Genomic DNA, 19506 nt, shown 5'->3' with positions numbered 1-19506 from the left:
ATTTTTTGTGTATAAATATTTAAAAAGTTTAAGTTTAACAGGTTGGTTAATCTACTTTAGGTTAATTTAATTGCAGTTAGAGGCTGAGGGGTATGAATATTAAGTTTTACTTCTTCATAAACCTTTTCAAACAATTTACATTAATCAATATCAATTTTCTCTGCTGTATATACCAGATTCAAACAGGTTTATTTGGTGGAGGGTTTTGTTTCTATTTATGTTCAGGTGAATTGAATTATTTTGGAAATTGGTGTTTGGTTTATGTTAACTAGTCTTTTTTGTGTGTATTTGGTTGATTCATTTATTGTTGTTTAATTGTCTGAAAATTTGAAATAACTTCCTATTCATTCCTTCCTTCATTTGTTCATAAGAGCCACCGAGTGCTTTAAAGCAGTGGTTTCCAAACATCAGGGATGCAGAGGCCTGTTAATTAAGTCAGGGAATCATACAGGACAGTTTAAAAACCACCCTTATAGAGCAGTTACTTTATTTTTTACCTTTAATACACACTTTATGTGTACAAGAAATTGGTGCTGTTGAGCTTATTTGGGAAGATTTTATAAAACCATTGCATTAAAGACGTTGGAAAATGTCTCAAATTAGTCTGTTTATTTCTGATTTAAAATGCTGATCAGTGGTGGAGATCTCAATCCAAGCTCAGATCAAAACCTGAGAGCCCTAAAATATGTGACCAAAGAGCCGTTTATATGACGTATCTAGAGTGAGTCAGGATGCTGAATTCAGAGTGTCTCTGACTCAGCAGTGGATCATCAGGAACTGTTTTCTTTTGTCTAAAGCTATGTGAAGGTCCACTTGATTCCACTGGACGCCAGCAGGGCCTGTGCGTTCTACTGTTGTACCGCGTTGGAGCCACAATGCCACATGAGTTTCAACGAAGGCTTCCGTATACCGGTCCCCGCTAACACCCTGGCGATGTGCGCCCTGCAGCTGTCGCTCTGCTCGCTGGGACCTCAGGCTCAGGAGGAACTCCTGGTGGGTCTGGATTAAAAGATGTTTTATGCCCCTTAAACGTTTCATCCTAAACGGCGAGCTGTGATCCTCCGCCCCTGCAGGGTACAGCCAAGCTGAGCCTGATGGATTGCGAGGGAAGTGCAGAGATGGTTTACCACTGGCTGCGAGTCCAAATGTTGAGCGGGACGGATCCACAGAGACCCGAGCAGAAGAGTCTGAACAACCGCAGAAACGACAGTCAGGAGGATGAACCACGACCTCGAGCTAAGGTGAACACTTTGATATTTACACATTTTCCCAAAGAGTTCAGGTGGATAACTGTAACATGGATTCTTGCTGAAAAGTGGAGAATTTTCAGCCTCCGTTTCCTTCATACAATAACGTTTAACCAGATGTTTCTATAAAGCCGGGGATAGACTGTGCGATACGTAGCTAGAGCTCAAACTGTACGACGAAATCACAGGGTTTAAAACGGCTCACGAAGGATGTTCTCACACTGTACGTCCAAAAACCACACGTTAGACTCAGCGCCTAGAGATGGCGCTGGCCGGACTCATCAATCTGGAAGAAGAAGAAGAAAAACTCCCTTGTTTGCGCATGCACAGTACTCAAGGTTCTGGTAAATCGGCTCATAGCTCTGCTTCAACAGCCGGATTTGTCCACAAACACGTTTAGACAGCCGACTGAATTTCAGACATGTTTGATTTTTTCCCCGACTTTACGATTCCTGATCAGGAGGCGGTCGTGAGAGGCTGATCGCCCCTCGTTACCCCCTGTATACTAAACAATGCAGGACGCACGACTGGAGTATGCCTGGCTAAAGTCACCTACTGTGAGAAGTATAATTTAATGTCAGTGTAAAACTGTAAGTTTCCTCTTTGTGAAGGAAAATATTCTGGTGGGATGAAACATGCATCCAAGATACAGCCTGCAGGCTAAACATGGCTAAGCTTGGAGACACGACGGGCAACATTGTTCCATCTCCCTTCATTTTCTATGGTCGTTATGGGATAAAAAATGTCATATTTAATCATATTGACTGGAGACAAAACTACCTGACAACCGGATTCTCAACCATCGCTGTCGCATTCCATGCGTTGGGTTCACCACCCTGAAACATGGTAGTGGCAGCATCATGCTGTCAGAGAAGCTAAGTTGATAGGAAGGTGAACAGAGATAGATAGAGAGCAGACATGGAGGCTGTTGGAAAAAAAAAACAAAAAACTCGAGAATGAATTGGAGGTTAAACTTCAATTGAGTCCAGTTAAAAAATACTTTATTAATCCCAATTAATGTAGAGCAACCTCAAAAACATGCATCCAGATCCACAAGTGAACAGATTACAGCAACTTTAGGGCTGAAACGATTATTTGTGATTAATTATAATTTAGATTATAGTCAACTAATTTTATAATTGAACTGACAAACAGATTATACAAACTTTGCATGATGCAATTTGCTAAAAAAATATAAATTACTCTGAGCAATAATTAAGCCAAAACTGTACAAAAGATGTTCCCAATTTCCATTAAAAAAAGCTCCTATTAATTATACTTTAGAAAAAAGCAAAAAAAAAAACCTTTGTGTGATATTGAACATTTCATGTATAAATTGCTAACAGTGTTTGTTTTTTCTATTGCAATGTGAACTATGATTAGATTTTCTTTCTTTTTTAATCATTTACAACTAAATTGAAATCTGCAATAAATGTTTTTTCTAAGATGAAAACTTTTGCTAATTGAGAAACAATAATTTACTTAGTATATCTTTTTAGATTGGTCAATTAATTGAAGAAATGATCCCTCGATTATTATATTAATTAAATTATATAAATACTTCGAGAGTCTAGTCAAAGTGGAGACCTAAATTTAAATAGGAATTATTGACAAACTGATGTTTACAGATGCTCTTCCAAAGTGTAATAGGAATCATCACCTGCAGGGGGTGCTGTGAGCATAAACCTGCTGCACCTCAGAGAGACTCATACAGAGAATCTCAGCACCAACTAGTGGTGCTTTGGATCACGTCGGGGAGTTTAGGAGATGATCAGAAGCTTTCTGGGCTTCAGGAAGATTCTGTGAAAAATGGACTATGAAAGAAATGCTTTTAGCTCCTGCGTGTTGCTCATTCATACCAGTTAAACATGAGGTTTATTCATCAAGTGTTTCCTGCCTAAAAGCTTGTGCGATGATGTTTTCCTCTCCCGTGTCACAGGACACTGTCTGCAACCTGCTTTCGCGCTCCACCTCCACACAGGCAGAGGAGCGAGCCGCAGGGCTGGAGCTGCAGAGGGCTGAGAGGGAGGCGGCGTCTGAGAGGTGGCCATGTTCAGTTCTCTAAGTCTGTCTTCTGTTTTTCATGTGTCTGTTTTCATGACGAATAGGGTGTGTTTTTTTTAAGGAGTTGGCAGGCAGAGTCTGTGGACAGCGGCTGCAGCAACAGCACGCCGTTTCCGACTCATTGCTCTGAGGGTTTGTGCACTGAGGGTGTCTGTATTTCCACCGGAGGGCGCTGTGATCAGACTCCCAGCAGGCTCTCTGCAGTAAAGGTGAACGCTGCAGCAGTCACAGTCTTTTAACATCACCCAGCATAAAAAGGTCAACAATTCAACAAATCCCCCTGCTTGGCTTCAGGTTGAAAAAGCCACGATGACGGAGGGTCCGTTTCCAGAGCCGGTGCGAGTCCGACCCAAGGAGAGGGGAGGTCGCTGGGGCCACACATCCCCGTTTATGCGCGGCAGCACCATCGTTCGCTCCCAGACCTTCTCACCTGGAGCACGCAGTCAGTACGTCTGCAGGGTGAGTTTTACTTCCACCTTAAATTGTAACACTTAAAACCATACGCTCCATAAGACTAACAGCCATTTGTGAAATATTTCCCTTTTTTTAAAAAGTCTGTTTCAACTTTCTTTCAGTTATATCGCAGTGACAGCGACAGCTCCACCTTACCAAAGAAGTCACCTTTTGTCAGAAACACCCTGGAAAGAAGAACACTGCGATATAAACAGGTGCTGCCTCCCTGCAGGGCACTCCCACATGAATGCCATTCAATTTTATCACCTTATAACCACATCATTTAATTTATTCCTTTCATTTGAAGTGCTAAATAAACTGAATAGGGTAGTAAAACGGAAGAAACAAATTAAAAAGTGAGGCTAATCTCGTTTTATAGATTTTCTCTACTTTGTTACCACAAAATAAGCAAGGAAAAGATCCTAGGAATGTGTAACTTAATCTCAGCTCTAGTGAGGGTCTCAGAGAACATGAAGAGTGAGGAAACAACATCATGAAGACCAAAGAACAAAGCAGACAGGTCAGATTTGGTCAGAGGAGACCACAGTATATATTTCGCTAACACTGCTCATCCATAGCGTTCCTTGACAGGGTCGTTTCTAAGTCACCAATTTAGTGCTACTGGGAGCCTACTAGCGCTAAGATGCTTCCGACAAACCGGCCACAACCAAACTTGCTTGTGAACCTTCCACCACAACAATCCAGAGCCCTTTAGTTGGGCTCCACTTGGGAGAATTCGTAAATGCATCCGTTAGAAAAGCCGCTTCCCTTAGACTTTAAAACCTTTGTGTCCTTCTGTCACATGAGCTGAAAGGTACTAACTGAAAGCAAATATTAGATTTGTTTGATATTACCAACAACAAATCAATTTACCGGTGAAAGGTTTGATTTTTAACCGACTTATGGGGTGAGATAACGCCCATAATGTGTATGAATTTGTAAATGGAAGTCAATATAGTGAATAGATTGTGTTAAAGGAATAGTACACCCAAAACATGATTAGCCTTCATTTTCTACTCACCCCCATGCTGAACAACACTCTGGAGTACTTTTTTGATATCTCAAATGCATCTGGAGATCTGGGAGGCTTCTTGCTGTCTGCTGACATTCAAATAATGGAGGTCTATGGCGCCCGAGGCAGAAAGGTCCATAAAAGTCCACAAAAAACGTGTCAATATTCCTCCATACTGCTCGTCCAATGTATTCCAAGTGTCCTGAGTGGGTAGCATCCAGAATTTACTCGAAACAAAGTCATTTAGAATGTTTTTAGAGCATAAACAGTAGTGTATAGGATTTCCTGAAAGCGCGTTCACGAGTCTACGGAAACCGCGGCAGACCAAACCAGATGAAAGTGCGCATTCAGCGTCTGCTCTGCCGATAATGCAAGCGTAGAAGAAGAAATGTGCTGTTTACCTGTGCAAAGAAAGAAACAACGAAAGAAAAATGTCTGAGGACTTCAGTGTTGAGGAAGAGCATGAGTTCTTTGCCGAGCTGAATGCGCACTTTCATCTGGTTTGGTCTGCCGCGGTTTCCGTAGACTCGTGAACGCGCTTTCAGGAAATCCTATACGCTACTGTTTATGCTCTAAAAACATTCTAAATGACTTCGTTTCGAGTAAATTCTGGACGCTACCCACTCAGGTGAGTAGAAAATGAAGGCTAATCATGTTTTGGGTGTACTATTCCTTTAAGTTAAAAAACACAAGTACACATTTATGAGTATTTATGACTGTTACAGTCATTCAGGAACCTTAGCTTAAAGTTTTGACAGTTGTCCCGCCCCCAAACCTACTGAGCAATAATATAAGCTTGAGGTTCAGTTGGGACTAAGTGTTCTTATCTGGGGGGAAAAGGGGAATCTGTAATTGATGACAAATATCCTGTGGATCCATTTAGTCAAATTAAATGAATAAAAGGACGCCCAGATTTCTGTATGTTTCAGATCATTTTATTTATTCAAACAACTAAAGCCTCACTGAGTCAAAATGTTTTAAAATAGAGATCAGTTAGATTTACAATGGGTTAGAAATTAATGAAAGAGGAGTCTCTATTTAAGGACAAACACTTGAAAAGAATGGCTCACAGAATATTTCCAAGTTGACCCCCAAAAGAACGAGCAGAGCTTGGCTTAGATCAAAGCAGAGAATGGCCTAGTTAAAGTTCAGACATATTTCTGTTTGAAAATCTGCTGCAAGACTTCATCCAATCTGAGCTTAAGCTGTTCTCCCTTCATCCCTTCAGATTATAGCAAACTTTAAAGGTGTGTTTTTATCCTTTGGTCTGTCACATGAAATCAGTAAATCCATGAAAAAGTAGAGCTAACATTTGGAAGTCTATATTTGCGTCTGCCAGCAGCAGTCGTACCGCTCCTCACTGGCCGAGCAGCCGACACGGACCTCCCTGGACTTGGAGCTGGACCTCCAGGCCTGCAGGACCCGTCAGAGGCAGCTGATGGAGGAGCTGAGCGCCCTGAGAGAACTCAAGCTGCGACTAGAGGAGCCGCAATCGAACGAGGTTAACGAGCTCCCCAACTGGGCCCTGAGGGACGAGCGCTTCCGCTGCCTGCTCAGAGAGGCCCAGAGACAGGTAAAACTGGACCTGCTGCAGGTGCACTGAGAACATGACACGCCCTCGCCCCGCTGCAGCATCAGCTGACTGTTCTGCCGCCCTGCAGGCAGGCCAGAGCAAACAGGAGCAGCGTCAGGAGGAGGCAGCGGAGAGGAGGCTGAGGAAGGCCTCCAAGGAGGTTCTGCAGATGAGAGGCCAGAACCAGAAGGAGCCCCTTCCTGTGCAAACATTCAGGTTGGAAACATTGCACAACTCTACTGACAATTTCAACGCTTTTATCTTTAAAGGGAACCTTTGCTAAAGCAGCTTGAATAATGTGCAGCACTGATTTGTTTGCACACCACCTCCCACTTTTAAATAGCTGGAATATGACAACCATTTGCAGGCATGTCGGTGCAAGACAACAAACCACTCAGACCTCCCTTAGTGCTGCACATTTAATACACACACAGTTATCAGTCCGCCTGCTCATCGAAGGGTTGCTATTTTGAAGTTCCTGAGATACTCAAACATAAAGCTGGCAGGATGAACTAAAATAGCCTAGAAGAACCAGGTGTGCAGATACAGGTGAAATCAGTCCACCCCCAACCCAAACAAGACAAATCTTGACTAATCTAGACTAAGCCAAGAAGTACATGGAGAGATTTTTGTTGATTTTATGAACAGACGTGCATCTTCTTTCATTTAATTTATTTCTATAAACCTTCCTTTTGTATCTCCCTCATGACCTGTACTAAAAATTCAGATTTCCAGCTAGACTTTAATCACTTTCCTTTTAATTTTTTTAATAAAATGCTTTTAGGAAAATCTGCAGATGCTTATTTATTTTTTATATATATAATTGAATGTCCCCCTAAAAACTTATGAGGTCAGAAAGAGAGCTGCTAGATTCATCCTGAGGTCAAATTACAGCTGGACTATGTACCAATTAGGTGATTGGGATAAAGGGGGATTGAATATAAATGCATGCCACACTTTTCAGATTAAAAGTGAAACTATTGAAGTATTTGCAGTGACCTGTGTTTGCATTTGCAGAGAGAAGATGGCTTTTTTCACCAGACCAAGGTTTAACATCCCCTCTCTGCCAGCTGACGATGTGTGAGGCCTCTCCTCCGTATTTTGTGACTCAACATGAAGTATTTGTCCATTTTTTTTTTGTTTCCTGAGCTCATGAAGTACAAAGTTGTTTCTGCTAAGGATAGCAGACATGTGACCTGCAGATGATGAAGACCTGAATGTTATATTTCACATTTTCAGAAGCCTTTTGTGTGCCTTTTTTTTTTCTTTCTTGCAAACACCCCCAGTCACTGACAAAAACCCGACTGTACAATTTCCTTTTTTCTTTTTCTTTTTTCCCTCAGAGCCGTGTTTCTCTCTGACTCTGTGTGCGTTACTTCAGTTTGTGCTTACAAAAGGCTGGAAGACGGGAACAAAAGTCAGTTTGGACAAATTCACTGTACTGTAACTTATTTTATAGTAGTTTTTTTTTTCCTTGAAGGAAATAAAACGCTTCTTGCTTTTTAAAATGTATTTTGTAGCTTTTGAACAAATAGCACTTCAGTGTTTTTACATCCAGTAAAATGAAACTATTGTCTGATGTTTGTTTTACGTAATTCTTGAGAGGTATTTACATAAAATGTCATTGTGTAACCAATTTATTACAGATGTCATTGTTATTTTGCTCTTGTTATTAAAATTAATATTATTTCATGTACTTTTCAATATATATATATGAAAGACTGTATTCAGATTATTTTGTTTCTATGAACATTTGCAGTGCAGATAAAACCAATCAATCTGCATCCTGACACCTGCTGTTTTGTTTCAGGTGCCGGACTTTGTGAACGCTACCCGTTCTGCCGACGCAAACGTTTTCTTCGAATCTGTCAAAGTGTTTACATGCAGATTTTCTCTCAAAAACCGCAGGCAGCTTCTGATGACCCCGTTTTGAGTGTAATTCTGCCAATTCTTGAGAAGTCGCACCGCACGCGGCACGCAGGCAGCTGCATCAGCTGCTTATCTCCTCGCAACTTCCTGTCGAAGCATTTCTACACGCAGCAGCTGAGGGGAGCAGCGGCGTTCCACTCGGTTTGTGCGATATAAGAGACGACGAAAAGGAGAAGTGGCAGGACTGGATTTCTGTGGGTGGGGGGGTGTAAGGGTAACTAAGTTCAACTGCTGTGAGGGAATAAACCATCGTGTTCAGTTAAAAAAGGATGATGCCCCTGCAGGCGAAAAAGTCCAGGCCTCTGCTTGTCTGTAATTAATGACAATGACTGCCAACAATCCTGGTCGCCATAGAGACGGCCACATACTCGTTTCTTACTTTTCAATACTACAAGTGATTAAAAAAACAACAATAAAACTGCTCGTTTAGTTGCGGAGGATAAAAGAAAATTGGCAAAAATTATTTAAAAAAAAAGAGAAAAATCAACATTAGTATTAAAATTTGTTTGTTTTATTGTTACAAAATATGTGTCTGAGCCCCCCCATGAGACGTACCAACTTTGGTCAATATCAGAGTCTATGATCACATTGAGTGAAAAGATTGTAGTATTTACAAAAAAAACCCTAATGAATAGCATAAAATAACCGCTTTGATTTAAAACAAATATATCCAATAATAGATGCTGCTGAAAAGAGCAAATATCTTAAACTGAAAACGATTAAAGCTCATTTTTGCACCAGAGCGTTTTGTTTGGTGTTTTTTTTAAACTGTTCTTTAAACCATTGGCTTTTTTTTTTTTTCAATAGAGAAGTGCATCTTGGTTCAGCCAGCTGACAGGCAGTGTGTAGAAAAAAGCTGAACTTTTGCCATCGTCTCGTTATAAATCAGTGATAATTTCAGCAGTTTTGACATAAAAGTGAAAGTAAACTTTGGGCATGGTTACAAACCGCTAACACACCACCGCCGCACAGTTTTAAGTCTTGTTTTCTTTTTCTTTTCTTTTGCAGCCTGTCAAACTAACCTTTGCGTGACTCATGGACAATTTTAAATACAAAACCTAATCAAAGAGATCCCCCTTTTTTATTTTATTTTAACCCTGGCTTCTTTTCTGGATGTTATAACACAAAACAAGAATCTACAAAAGCACCTAAGAGTCTTTACAATCACAGATTAGAGAGGGCCCTGAGTGAGGGGGCCCCCTGTTCGCATCAGCAGATAGAGAGACGTGTCCTCGGGGGTCAGCTCTCTAGATGGGGATGGAAACGATGGTTGGAAGTTCCCCGATGGGAGGGGGGTTATACTTCTCCACCCTCATCAGGCGTCGGAGGATGTCGTCTCGATCACGCGGCCAACCGTAAACATGAGTGTTTTGAAGCCAGTTAGGGACATGACACTTGAGCAAAAGAAGAAAGGAAGACATTAAAAGACCAGCGAAGGTTTTCCAGGTTTGAGTGTTGCAACACGCTCACCTTTTTAGCCCCAGGAAACAAAATAGGAATGAACCTGAAATTCTTGCTGCCATTTTGGATGAATTCATTCTGAAGCTGCGTGACACATAAACACATGTGTGAGTGACAGCTGCACTAAAGCAGGCATTTTAACAGGAAAGCCGCCCTCACCTGTTTGTAGATGTAAACCGTATTGAAAGTCCTTTCGTCGTTTTCCAGGTCGAACGGGGAGGTGGTCACCGTCTCGTAGTACTTGGGACTGATGATGATGATGATCAGGTACTCCTTCTGGGAGGGCGGATAAAAAAAATCTGCATTAAAATCTACCAGTGAGCTGTTTCTAAAGACGTGTTTGATCTTGCTCTGTGATGCAACAATCTGCCAAACTGGCGGGATAATTACCTCTGAAGTTATTTCATGTTTTATTCTTTTCTTTAAATCAGGTCTAGGGTAATATCTGATCTTACCTCGCTGAGGTACCGCTCCATGAAGTCGATCTTACTTATACTTCGGTACTGCTGCTCAAAAATGTCGATCTAGAACAAAGACATTTGTTCGTTAAACCTTCTAAGAGAGAAATGAGCAGTAAATGTGGAAAAAAGTCTTTCCGAATTCTTTTTTTTTAAAGAAAATAAGGAATTTCCAAATCAATACGGATAAAATCCTAAATGGGGTTGCTCACTAATAAAAACTCCAAGATAAAAATAATAATAAACCTAATCAAGTTAATATTTAAATCAGTTCCAGCACAAAAATCTAAACTAAACCACATGAAACAACTTCTCATGTGAAATCTAGTTTTAGTGTCTTGTTTTTTTCCCCTCATCCCCTAAATGTGCTCATTGGCCCCGAGGGGAAAAAAACACATTCCCACCTGGTTAATAAAATGACAGAGTACATTCAGTGATACCTTACTCTGCATATTGAACTTAGACATAACCAGAGGTACGGAGGTTGTAAATACCTACATTTACCTGGGTAACTTAAAAAAATAAATTGGTACTTAAGTGGTAGTTATGTTGTACTTTTTACTTTACTAGATTTTCTGATTATTTTACCACTCTTAAGAGAACAACAATCACTATTTATGTTCAGGTTCAATTTTTTGTTAATATTTATCTCTTTATATGAAGTTAAAAACCAAATATATATATATTTTAGTTTATTTCTGGAAGTAACTGGCCCTTGTATAACCCATACATATATAATACTTCAAGTATTGATACATTTTATGATTAAAAACCTGTTTTGAAAAAAAATACTTTCACCAATAAATGTTTAATTACTCTACATCATATAGTTATCGTTTGGAAAACTAGCATTTGCATACAAATTTATATTTTTTCAACTTGATATATGTATTTAGAATATTAAATCTGATTCCAAAAATAGAAAATTAAAAACAATCTACTGGACTTTGTTTCCAAGTTTGAAATAACGTTTCAAATTTGGAAATAAAGTCCAGTAGATTGTCTTTAATTTTCTATTTTTGGAGATTTATCAAGTTAGAAAAAATATTAATTTGTATGTTTTTTTGGAATGACTCTGGCCTGGATGACTGAGAATCTTCACCAGCGTATTAAATCATATGTTAGGATCATAACTATTAGGTAGGTAGCTTATTAGCCTTCTTACCAAATACTTTTTTTCTGTATTTACTCTTAATTTCTTTAATGCCTACTATTTACTTTTTCTTGGCTAACAAATGAAGTTGTGCTACTTTTATTTAAGCACATTATTTCTTTGTACTCCACCCACCTCTAGCCAACAGTCCCTTCATTTTAGTGACTAAACTTATCCCTTAAGTGATACATAAATGATACAACTGCAACAATAAAGGGGAATGTCCTCTCATTCTTATTTTTATCTTTATTATATTGTATAGTTAGATGTGTGTATATATCATGTAAAACTAACTGGAGCGTTTAACAAAAGTAATTTCCCTCTGGGATTATTAAAGTATTTCTGATTCACTGTGTCAGGATGTCCAATCATAGAGCAGATGCTCTCTGGCTTCAGATGTTCAACTTTAGGACCCAGCGGTTCCTGATCCATGTTTTTTTTTTACTGAAGTGAAGCTGTGCTGCTTCAACTTAAAATTATTTAGCTGTTAAAAGTGAACAAATTGATCGCTCACACGTCACTTAAACATTTCAGACGTAACAATTCATAAAAAGGGGGGAAACAATCTGGGAACAAGTTTCAATTTGGAAAGTATGTTAGGATCATGAGGGATCTCTAAAGGGTCATTAGAACACAGGAACTGTTTTGCGATGTTCTTTTAATGCTGTGGCGGCAAACAGTCGATGGCATTAACAGGGAAGCTGACGTCTGATACGTACATGAGTGTCGAAGCCGTTGTGTCGCAGCAGAGCCACAAACTTGATTATCTCATTGACGTGCTTGTCGTTGTCGGCCTCGTAGGTGACAAAAACTCTCCCTGCGTTCAGAGATACAGAAAACGAGCTGTTAGGAGGCGACGGGGAGGGGGACGGTTCGATCGGCTGGCGGGGCCATCAAGACTCACTCTGCTCCAGAGAGAGCGGCGTGCTGTACGTAGGGTGTCTTTCCTTAACTGGGACGTTTTGTCCACTGCAAGAAAACAAAAACAAACTTTCAGACCTCTGGAATACTGTGTGGACTCTGGAGGTTGAGTAAAAAGTTCACTTACATATGCGTGAATCCTGCTCCAGGGATTCTGCACTCCCCTGGATCTAACAGACAAAGGACAGAATTAAGGAAATCTACCAACAACAAGGAGAAGGAGGTTAAAGATGGAAGATCAGACTTACAGAAGGGGCTGTAAGCCGGGCTGTGTTGGGGCCAGGCGTATTTGTTGGCCATGGGCGGCCTGCTGAAGGCATCAGCAGGACACTGAGCGCAACAGGCAGGGCCCTGAGGTTGGCACGAGTATGGAGACAGAGTATGGTGGTAGAGCTCAGCAGACGGAGGGTTGGAGCGGAGGGACAGCGGCTGCTCCAAGCTCATCATGTTCCCAGTGTGCTGTCCTGGTAGGGAAGCCGATTTGCATCTGGACAGGCAGCTGTCCTCGGAGCAGCTGGAGTCTTCTTTCTGGCTCAGACAGGAAGGCAGGCTGTTGGGATACCCCGTCCAGCTGCTGGCGAAGCTCGGGTGGAGCATGTTGACCTGGCTCGGGAACGGAGTCGGCTGGCTGTATCCTGCAGGGAGGCTGTGGGGGGGCCTGGAGGAGCAAAAACTGGAGCTGGCAGGGGGGAACTGCTCTCGGTTCCACCCTCGCTTACAGAACATGGAGTCATCGGGGACCAACGTGTGGTCTGAGGGTCGGCGGTGGCCATTGAGGTTGAGTGCAGGCACCGCTTTGTGCCCAAGGCTGGCTTCTCTTTGCTCTGAGTTCATGGTCTCATCGTCTTCTTCAGGTGTGTTTTGGCAGGGGCTCAGGTGGCTAACATAACTAGGCAAAGAAAAAACTATCAGCCTTACAATAAACAGACCTCATGCTTCTCAGATGTCTGAAGTATCACCAATTTACCCTGTTAACACTAAAGCTAGAGCTACTAAACCCCAAAGTAGAAGCAAAAACAGGCGAGACTGTGACCTGTGCTTCAAACAGAAACCACTACAGACAAAAATGAGGAGAACAGAAAAACAAGAAGGCGCTGCTGGCGATTCTTTGACCTCTGAATGCTGATCAGGCAAAAGACATGACCTGCTTATCTCAGACAAGGTTTAAAAAGGTCATTTCATGGCCCTCAAACACTTTGAAGTGATTTTTATTTAGATGAAAATCAGAGAAAGCTGAAAGTCTGCTTTCCGCTGTTGTTCATCAGGCTGAAGAAGACTCCTACACTTTTATACTGCTTATAGGGAAGACTTGCATTTGTTCATTTGGAAACATTTTGTTATGGAAAGCTTTAACCCCCAATAATAACTTGTATGAAATAATGTATCCTCTTTTAAAACTACAATGCTGCATATTTAAGATGTCCATAGCTTCATATTGGTTATTTATTCTGCAGTTTTATATTGCTAAAACACTTTACAATACAACATTTTATTGTTTATCTTTTAACTCTTCACTATTATATTATTTTTATACATTTTTCTAAGGTCCACATTTGTGTGACCATTTTTTCTAGATTCTTTTTGCTGCTCTAAACACCCGAATGTCCCCATTGTGGAACAATAAAGGGATTTTCTATTCTATTCTATTTGATGCAGTCTGGGGGTGGCAGGTCTGTTCAGCAGCAGACTGCAGGCTGGTTCTGAGGGACAGCAAAAGCAGCAACTTTCAGCTTATGTAATAAAATAAAAATGTCAATAAAAACATGCTCCGGATCATTATTCTAAATCTATCATCATTTTGCAGCACTAGGAATAATGAAGCGCAATAAATTTGTACATTTTTGCATACATTTTACCCCTAAAAGTATTTCAGGGCTGCGCAACAAGCTGTCAGCACAATATCTGAGTGTGCAAAACATAATACTGTAATTAACTGTTAATAGAGTGCATTCATTGTGAATGAAAAGCATATTTTTTTATGATTATGTAATATATAATCATTTGTAATGAGTTAAGTAGCATATACTAACACTGGGCACGATAGAGGTGGCCCACAATGCTAAGATCAGAAAGCAATGGAAGCTCAGATATAGAAAGCGAGGAAAATAGACATTCATCGCGCTGACCTCATTTTCTAATATTGTGCAACTGTAGTATTTTTACCTAACGTCATCATACCAAGAGACTCACTGCAAAAAAAAAACATCTAAGTGAGTCAAGTTTTCTTGAATAAGTGTAATTTTTATTATTATCTTGTCTTAGAACAAAAACATTGGGAAAATATCTTTTCTAAGTGCTCAAACCAACGAAAAACAGACTTTTTTTAAAGGAAATTTTAGCTTTTTTTTATTAGTTTTTGCACTGGCCCTGGCTCATCTGGAAAAACAGCATCAGAGTCATTAGATTTTCCTTTTAGATATTCGACAAACAAAACAAAACAAAAAAAAAACAGGTGGATAACAATTATATATGTGTTTCTCTTTTTTAGAGTTTAAAAGGAAAGACTGAACTTTTCAAAATTATTAGATTTTTTTATATTCTTCTCCAAATATAAGAAAAACCAGTTAGTTTAAAAGAAAGGGAAAAAAAGCCCATTTGTTCTCATTCAAAGAGCTGACATGGTGACTTCTTTAACAGGAGCAGCAAATGCGACATGGCTGCTTCAGCCCAGAATAACATGTTTTCAGATCGTTTCCCAGACATGTCAAAACAAGGCCTATCATCCACCGAAATCACAGCTCAAATATCCAAATAAAGTGATTATCATTTCAAGCATTGTGATCCTGTTACAGCCTCTCACCACTTACACGTGATATCTGTCCTGAGATTTCTAAAGGTGACTTGTTTTCTTTTGCCGTGTCTAAAATCATAACTTAGGAAAGTTCAAAACACGAAATCAAAACAGCCACTTGTTTTTTTGTTTTTACTAATATCAGTTTCTAAAAGTAAAATTGAAAGACATAAACATACAATAACCATATTCTGAGACAGAAAACTAGTAAAATATGCAAACTGCAGGGTTCTTTGACAAAGCTAACGGCTATTAGCATTGCTAGCTAATAACTGACTAACGAAGCTTTAACAGTAGTATGTGTGTTAAAGATTGGATCAGATAAATCACGCATTCAGACATTAAAATCCTCAGACTTAGCCGCTTGAAGTTTTGAGGACTTTATGTTTATTGGAACAACTAAACAGACACAAAACTTAATCATGTTCTTCAACCAAACTGTGCATCAAGACAGACGACAAAGATAATCTTTATTTGTCTTGTAATTTATAATTGTTTAAACAACAAATGGATAAGGACCCAGTTCTGTAGCATTGGTTTCCGTATACCTGAGCCTGGTTCTGCTGGAGGTTTCTTCCTGTTAAAAGGGAGTGTTTCCTCTCCACTGTCGCTCCAAGCATGCTTAGTGTGAAGGATTGCATTCCAGTCAATGAGTCGATGCAATCAACTGGTTTTTCTTAGAGAGAAAACGCTGAAACAATTTGACTGGATGATCTAGTTGGATAGTAAGGTGCGTTGAGATAAAATGTGTTTTGAATTGCCGCTATATAAATAAACTGAATTGAATTGAATTTATATATCTCCGTATTGTGGTAAATTGAAGCTTGGGTTCTTACTGAGCAGATCATTTCAAAAAACAAATAAGAATCACTGTCTTAGACTATTGCGCTATGATACTACAATGAAATGTCAGTTTTACACGTGCAGTTTCACCATACAGCCTTAAATCACTTTTAAATCACTAGCAGCAGGAAATGTTCATCTACTTTAACCTCATGCTGAATAGAAAACCATCCTTATAGCTTAATGTATAGTTATGTGTAAAATCAGCTTAAAACGATTTTTTTTCTTATAGTTTTTTGAGTTACAACCAACTGAAACAGAATTATTATTATTTTAATCCGATGTGTTTATTAAAGGTTATTAATTTTTGTCTGATAATTAAGCATTCCATTATTGCACATGTCAAGTTAAGAAACTTTGGTGCATTGTTAGGAGAAAAATGTGGGAAATTATCTTTTAATTATGTTTTGATGTAATTATGTTATCATTTCTAAGTGACAAATGAAAAAGACAATATAACTCCCATCTCGTTCTACCATTACTGTAATTATTTGGCTGCTGAATAATTTCTCAATTAGTTTTAAGTTCTGTTTATAAGAGATGAATAATCTCTATCTGAGTTTGTCATCTCTACAGAAACCAGCAACACGTTTGCATTCTTCCTTTCTCTGCCTGAAAAGTGAAAATCGCACATTTTCTGCAACCCAAATCACAATTTATTAAAAAAAAAAGATCTACAGCAACTTATTTCAACAACTTCCTGATGAAAAAAAAGGCCTGCATAACCTAACAAAAAGTAAGAGTGAGCCCTAGCAGCAGCCTCTGCACAGAGCTCCTGTTGTTGTTCAGCTCACCTATTTGGAGCAGACAGCGAGCAGACCGAGGTGGGCAGCATCGTTGGGCTTACTCCTTCTGACATCCATGTGTGTGTGTCTCCTTTAAGATGTGTTTGAATTTCTGTAGAGGATAAAAAGAGATGAGAGCCAGATATCTGATGCAAAGGTCGGTATAGACAGTGCTGCATAATCTGCTTTTCTTTTTCTTTTTATCAGCCCACACTCGTGTTAGAATGTGTGTGTTTGATTTGCATGAGAACATAGCGGGACAAGAGAAAGTTTCTTCCACATAGGGGACTTTCTCTAAAAGTTGAGTGGTTAGCATCGGGGAAGTCGATCTATGCATGGGAATCAGGAAGCCATGGTTGTTATTTATCAAAATAAACTCCTCAAACACTCCTAATTTGGCTAATTAAAGGCAAACTGATCCTATATTAAAATTAAATATGATTTATTATAAATCACACTATATAAATCATTTATATAGTGTTGCACTGATGCCATTTTTTGGCCCCGATACCGATACCTGGCTGTGCAGTATTGGCCGATACCGATACCATCTGTTTGAAATTGATGCGTATTTATGAAGAACTGCATTCTACCTGGATGTAAAATAATTGCCATCATGGCTTTGTCAAGCTGCTGCCTACCTTTGTGAAGCAGGAAAAAGACTAAAACAAAGTGAATCCAGTAGAACTTTTTATTGCCTACCTGGAATGGATGACAATAGTTGAATAAAATGGTATCGGTGCCCTATTTGTTGGTACTCGCTGATACCAATACCACCATTTTAGTGCTGGATCGGTGCCCCGCCTGATACTGGTATCGGTGCAACACTAGATTTATATCTAATGTATGATATTATTCTTGTTAAATCATGTTTTAACTGCGATTACCCCCAGTTATATGTTGACGTCTGAGCAAACATCAGGTTATTCCATTCCTGGAAAGAAAGGTCTGTGAGTTTGGTCGGGGTTAGATCACCATTCCTTAAGTTTTGTGGCTCTGGCAAACAAGCTTTATGCTAGTGGTGAGAGCAGTGCGCTTGTGCTCTGAGAAGGAAGTACCCGGTTCGATCCCCACAGCCTCCACTCTGGGTCCCTGAGCAAGACCCTTACCCCACACTGCTCCCCAGGCGCCCCACAATGGCAGCCCCCTGCTCCCTAAGGGGAAGTGTTAAATGCAGAGTGAATTTCTCGAAAAACCTGAAAACAACACCTAAAGCACAACAGGCCTTCCTTATACAAGTCAAAGTCAACGTTTATAATTCCACCATAAGAAAGAGAATGGGTAAAGAGTGGCATCCATGGGGTAGTCCCAACATCGCCGTTTGAAAAAAAGATCAGAGATCTTTTCAATTCTGCTACAAGGAAATAAAAACCTTTTGGAGAAAAGTACAAATTTTGAAGGTGTTCCTTACATTATTTCTGACGTAAAACTAAAATGGACTTTCATAAAAGCAGCATCTAAATAACAGTTTAACATGGTAGTGGCAGCATGATGGTCTTTAGCTGCTTTGTTGTTTCAAAATCAGGACGCTAAGTTTGTAAACTTAAACTTAGGAAAAATTATCCAACATAATAATAACCAAAACCTACCAGCATGTCAGCTGCTGATTGGATTAAAAAAATAAATAAGGTTTTGAAGTGATACAGGAACTCATGTGTGCAAAATCAAAACAACTTGGCAAAGAAGACTGGGCCAAAATTCCCCCACAGACATGTAAACGTCTCATTTCCAGTTACCACAGATGTTTGTTTTTCACACAAGGTTAGGTTAATTTAAAGCTTTTTCTCCCTCATTAAATTAAAAAAATAAAGTAAACATTCAGCATTTTCTCATCCTAACTTCTAAATAAAGTGTTTTCATCTGTCTGAGATTAAAATCTGATACTGAAAAGTGTAATGCCTAAAAAAACAAACAAAAAAAAACAAACAAGAAAATTCAGAAGGAAACTTTTTTTCTAAATTCACTGTAAATTTAAACCAATTTTGATTAATTCAAAACATTTCAAGCGACAACTTATAATGTTAGAACAATAAAGTCAATGAAGAAAAACAATATTTAGAGATATATTTTTTTCAGCAGTCAACTTTTTTACTTTCTAAAAAACAAAAATGAATGTATAATTTTAGGTGTGGGCAATTCATGACTAGATTAAAGCACCATGTGTTTAAATGCCCCCTGACATTTAGCAGCTCCTCTACTGATGGAAAATAAATCAGTGGTCTTTCTATTCTAATCAGCATCTAGGTCTATATTCTATGGGTTGTGTAACCTGCTTCTAGGTGGGTTTATCCTCCAACAGCCCCTCTGGATTCCTGTAAATGAAGCTGAAAGCCTCTCTGTGGGTAAAGCTTTCCACTGAGGCTGACCCACATACTGCGTCTCCGTGGCGCACTTCCTGCGCTCTTTTCTAGCAAACAGGAGAATTAAGACCATCTAGATGCGAAACAAACTTAATAAAAGCCAGAGATGACAGTAAAACTTACCGTCGATGATCGAATTAAGAAAAAACCAAATCTCTTCTGCAGGTAACTCAGAAAAAACGGTGTATTCTCATATATTAAAGGAAAACATTGATGAATAAATATATATATTTTCAAGGCAAAAGAGTGTGTGGAGCCCGGAAGTGAGAGTGATTGTAAAGTTTTAGTAGCGTCCTTCCTCCTGCCAGGCGGATCTCAGAGCGCAGCTTCATCTGGGAGCGCACTTTATTCAGCGCAATGACGCTCAAACTCCTCCTTCCTCCTCCTCCTCTTCCTCCTCCATGCTCCCACACTTTGGCTCACACACCGGGGGCGACTGCTTTACATATATATATA

General features: G+C 39.6%; 2 protein-coding genes across 3 annotated transcripts in view; one reads left to right on the top strand and one right to left on the bottom strand.

The window, feature by feature from the left end:
* The window catches only part of wwc3 (WWC family member 3), a 25193-nt gene extending 16709 nt beyond the window's left edge, over positions 1-8484 (top strand). Inside the window, exons 11-19 of the mRNA XM_015392079.1 lie at positions 798-993; positions 1074-1241; positions 3187-3290; positions 3373-3520; positions 3606-3770; positions 3887-3979; positions 6116-6349; positions 6438-6565; positions 7367-8484. Coding sequence (XP_015247565.1) covers positions 798-993; positions 1074-1241; positions 3187-3290; positions 3373-3520; positions 3606-3770; positions 3887-3979; positions 6116-6349; positions 6438-6565; positions 7367-7433 — 1303 coding nt within the window. The 3' untranslated portion in view covers positions 7434-8484. The remainder of the gene's footprint in view (positions 1-797; positions 994-1073; positions 1242-3186; positions 3291-3372; positions 3521-3605; positions 3771-3886; positions 3980-6115; positions 6350-6437; positions 6566-7366) is intronic.
* Positions 8485-8812: 328 nt separating this feature from the next.
* Positions 8813-19379, bottom strand: LOC107095771 (adapter protein CIKS-like). 2 transcript variants are annotated; one of them, XM_015392055.1, is made up of 11 exons: positions 19174-19378; positions 17578-17624; positions 16700-16802; positions 12520-13160; positions 12399-12441; positions 12255-12319; positions 12070-12167; positions 10195-10263; positions 9899-10015; positions 9749-9823; positions 8813-9672 (listed from the first exon to the last, which is right to left on the bottom strand). In XM_015392055.1, the coding sequence occupies exons 3-11, from the start codon at positions 16762-16764 to the stop codon at positions 9526-9528; spliced, it is 1320 nt and encodes a 439-aa protein (XP_015247541.1). In that variant the 5' UTR covers positions 16765-16802; positions 17578-17624; positions 19174-19378; the 3' UTR covers positions 8813-9525. The 2 variants fall into 2 exon arrangements, with proteins under 2 accessions (XP_015247541.1, XP_015247540.1); XM_015392054.1 differs by lacking the exon at positions 17578-17624 and having other exon boundaries at positions 19174-19379.
* Between the last annotated feature and the right edge of the window lie 127 nt (positions 19380-19506).

This window comes from Cyprinodon variegatus, unplaced genomic scaffold, assembly GCF_000732505.1.
Source record: "Cyprinodon variegatus isolate N-32 unplaced genomic scaffold, C_variegatus-1.0 Scaffold572, whole genome shotgun sequence".
Lineage (NCBI taxonomy): Eukaryota > Metazoa > Chordata > Actinopteri > Cyprinodontiformes > Cyprinodontidae > Cyprinodon > Cyprinodon variegatus.
The sequence above is the reverse complement of the archived record's forward strand: the minus strand, read 5'-3'. Positions and strand labels throughout refer to the sequence as shown.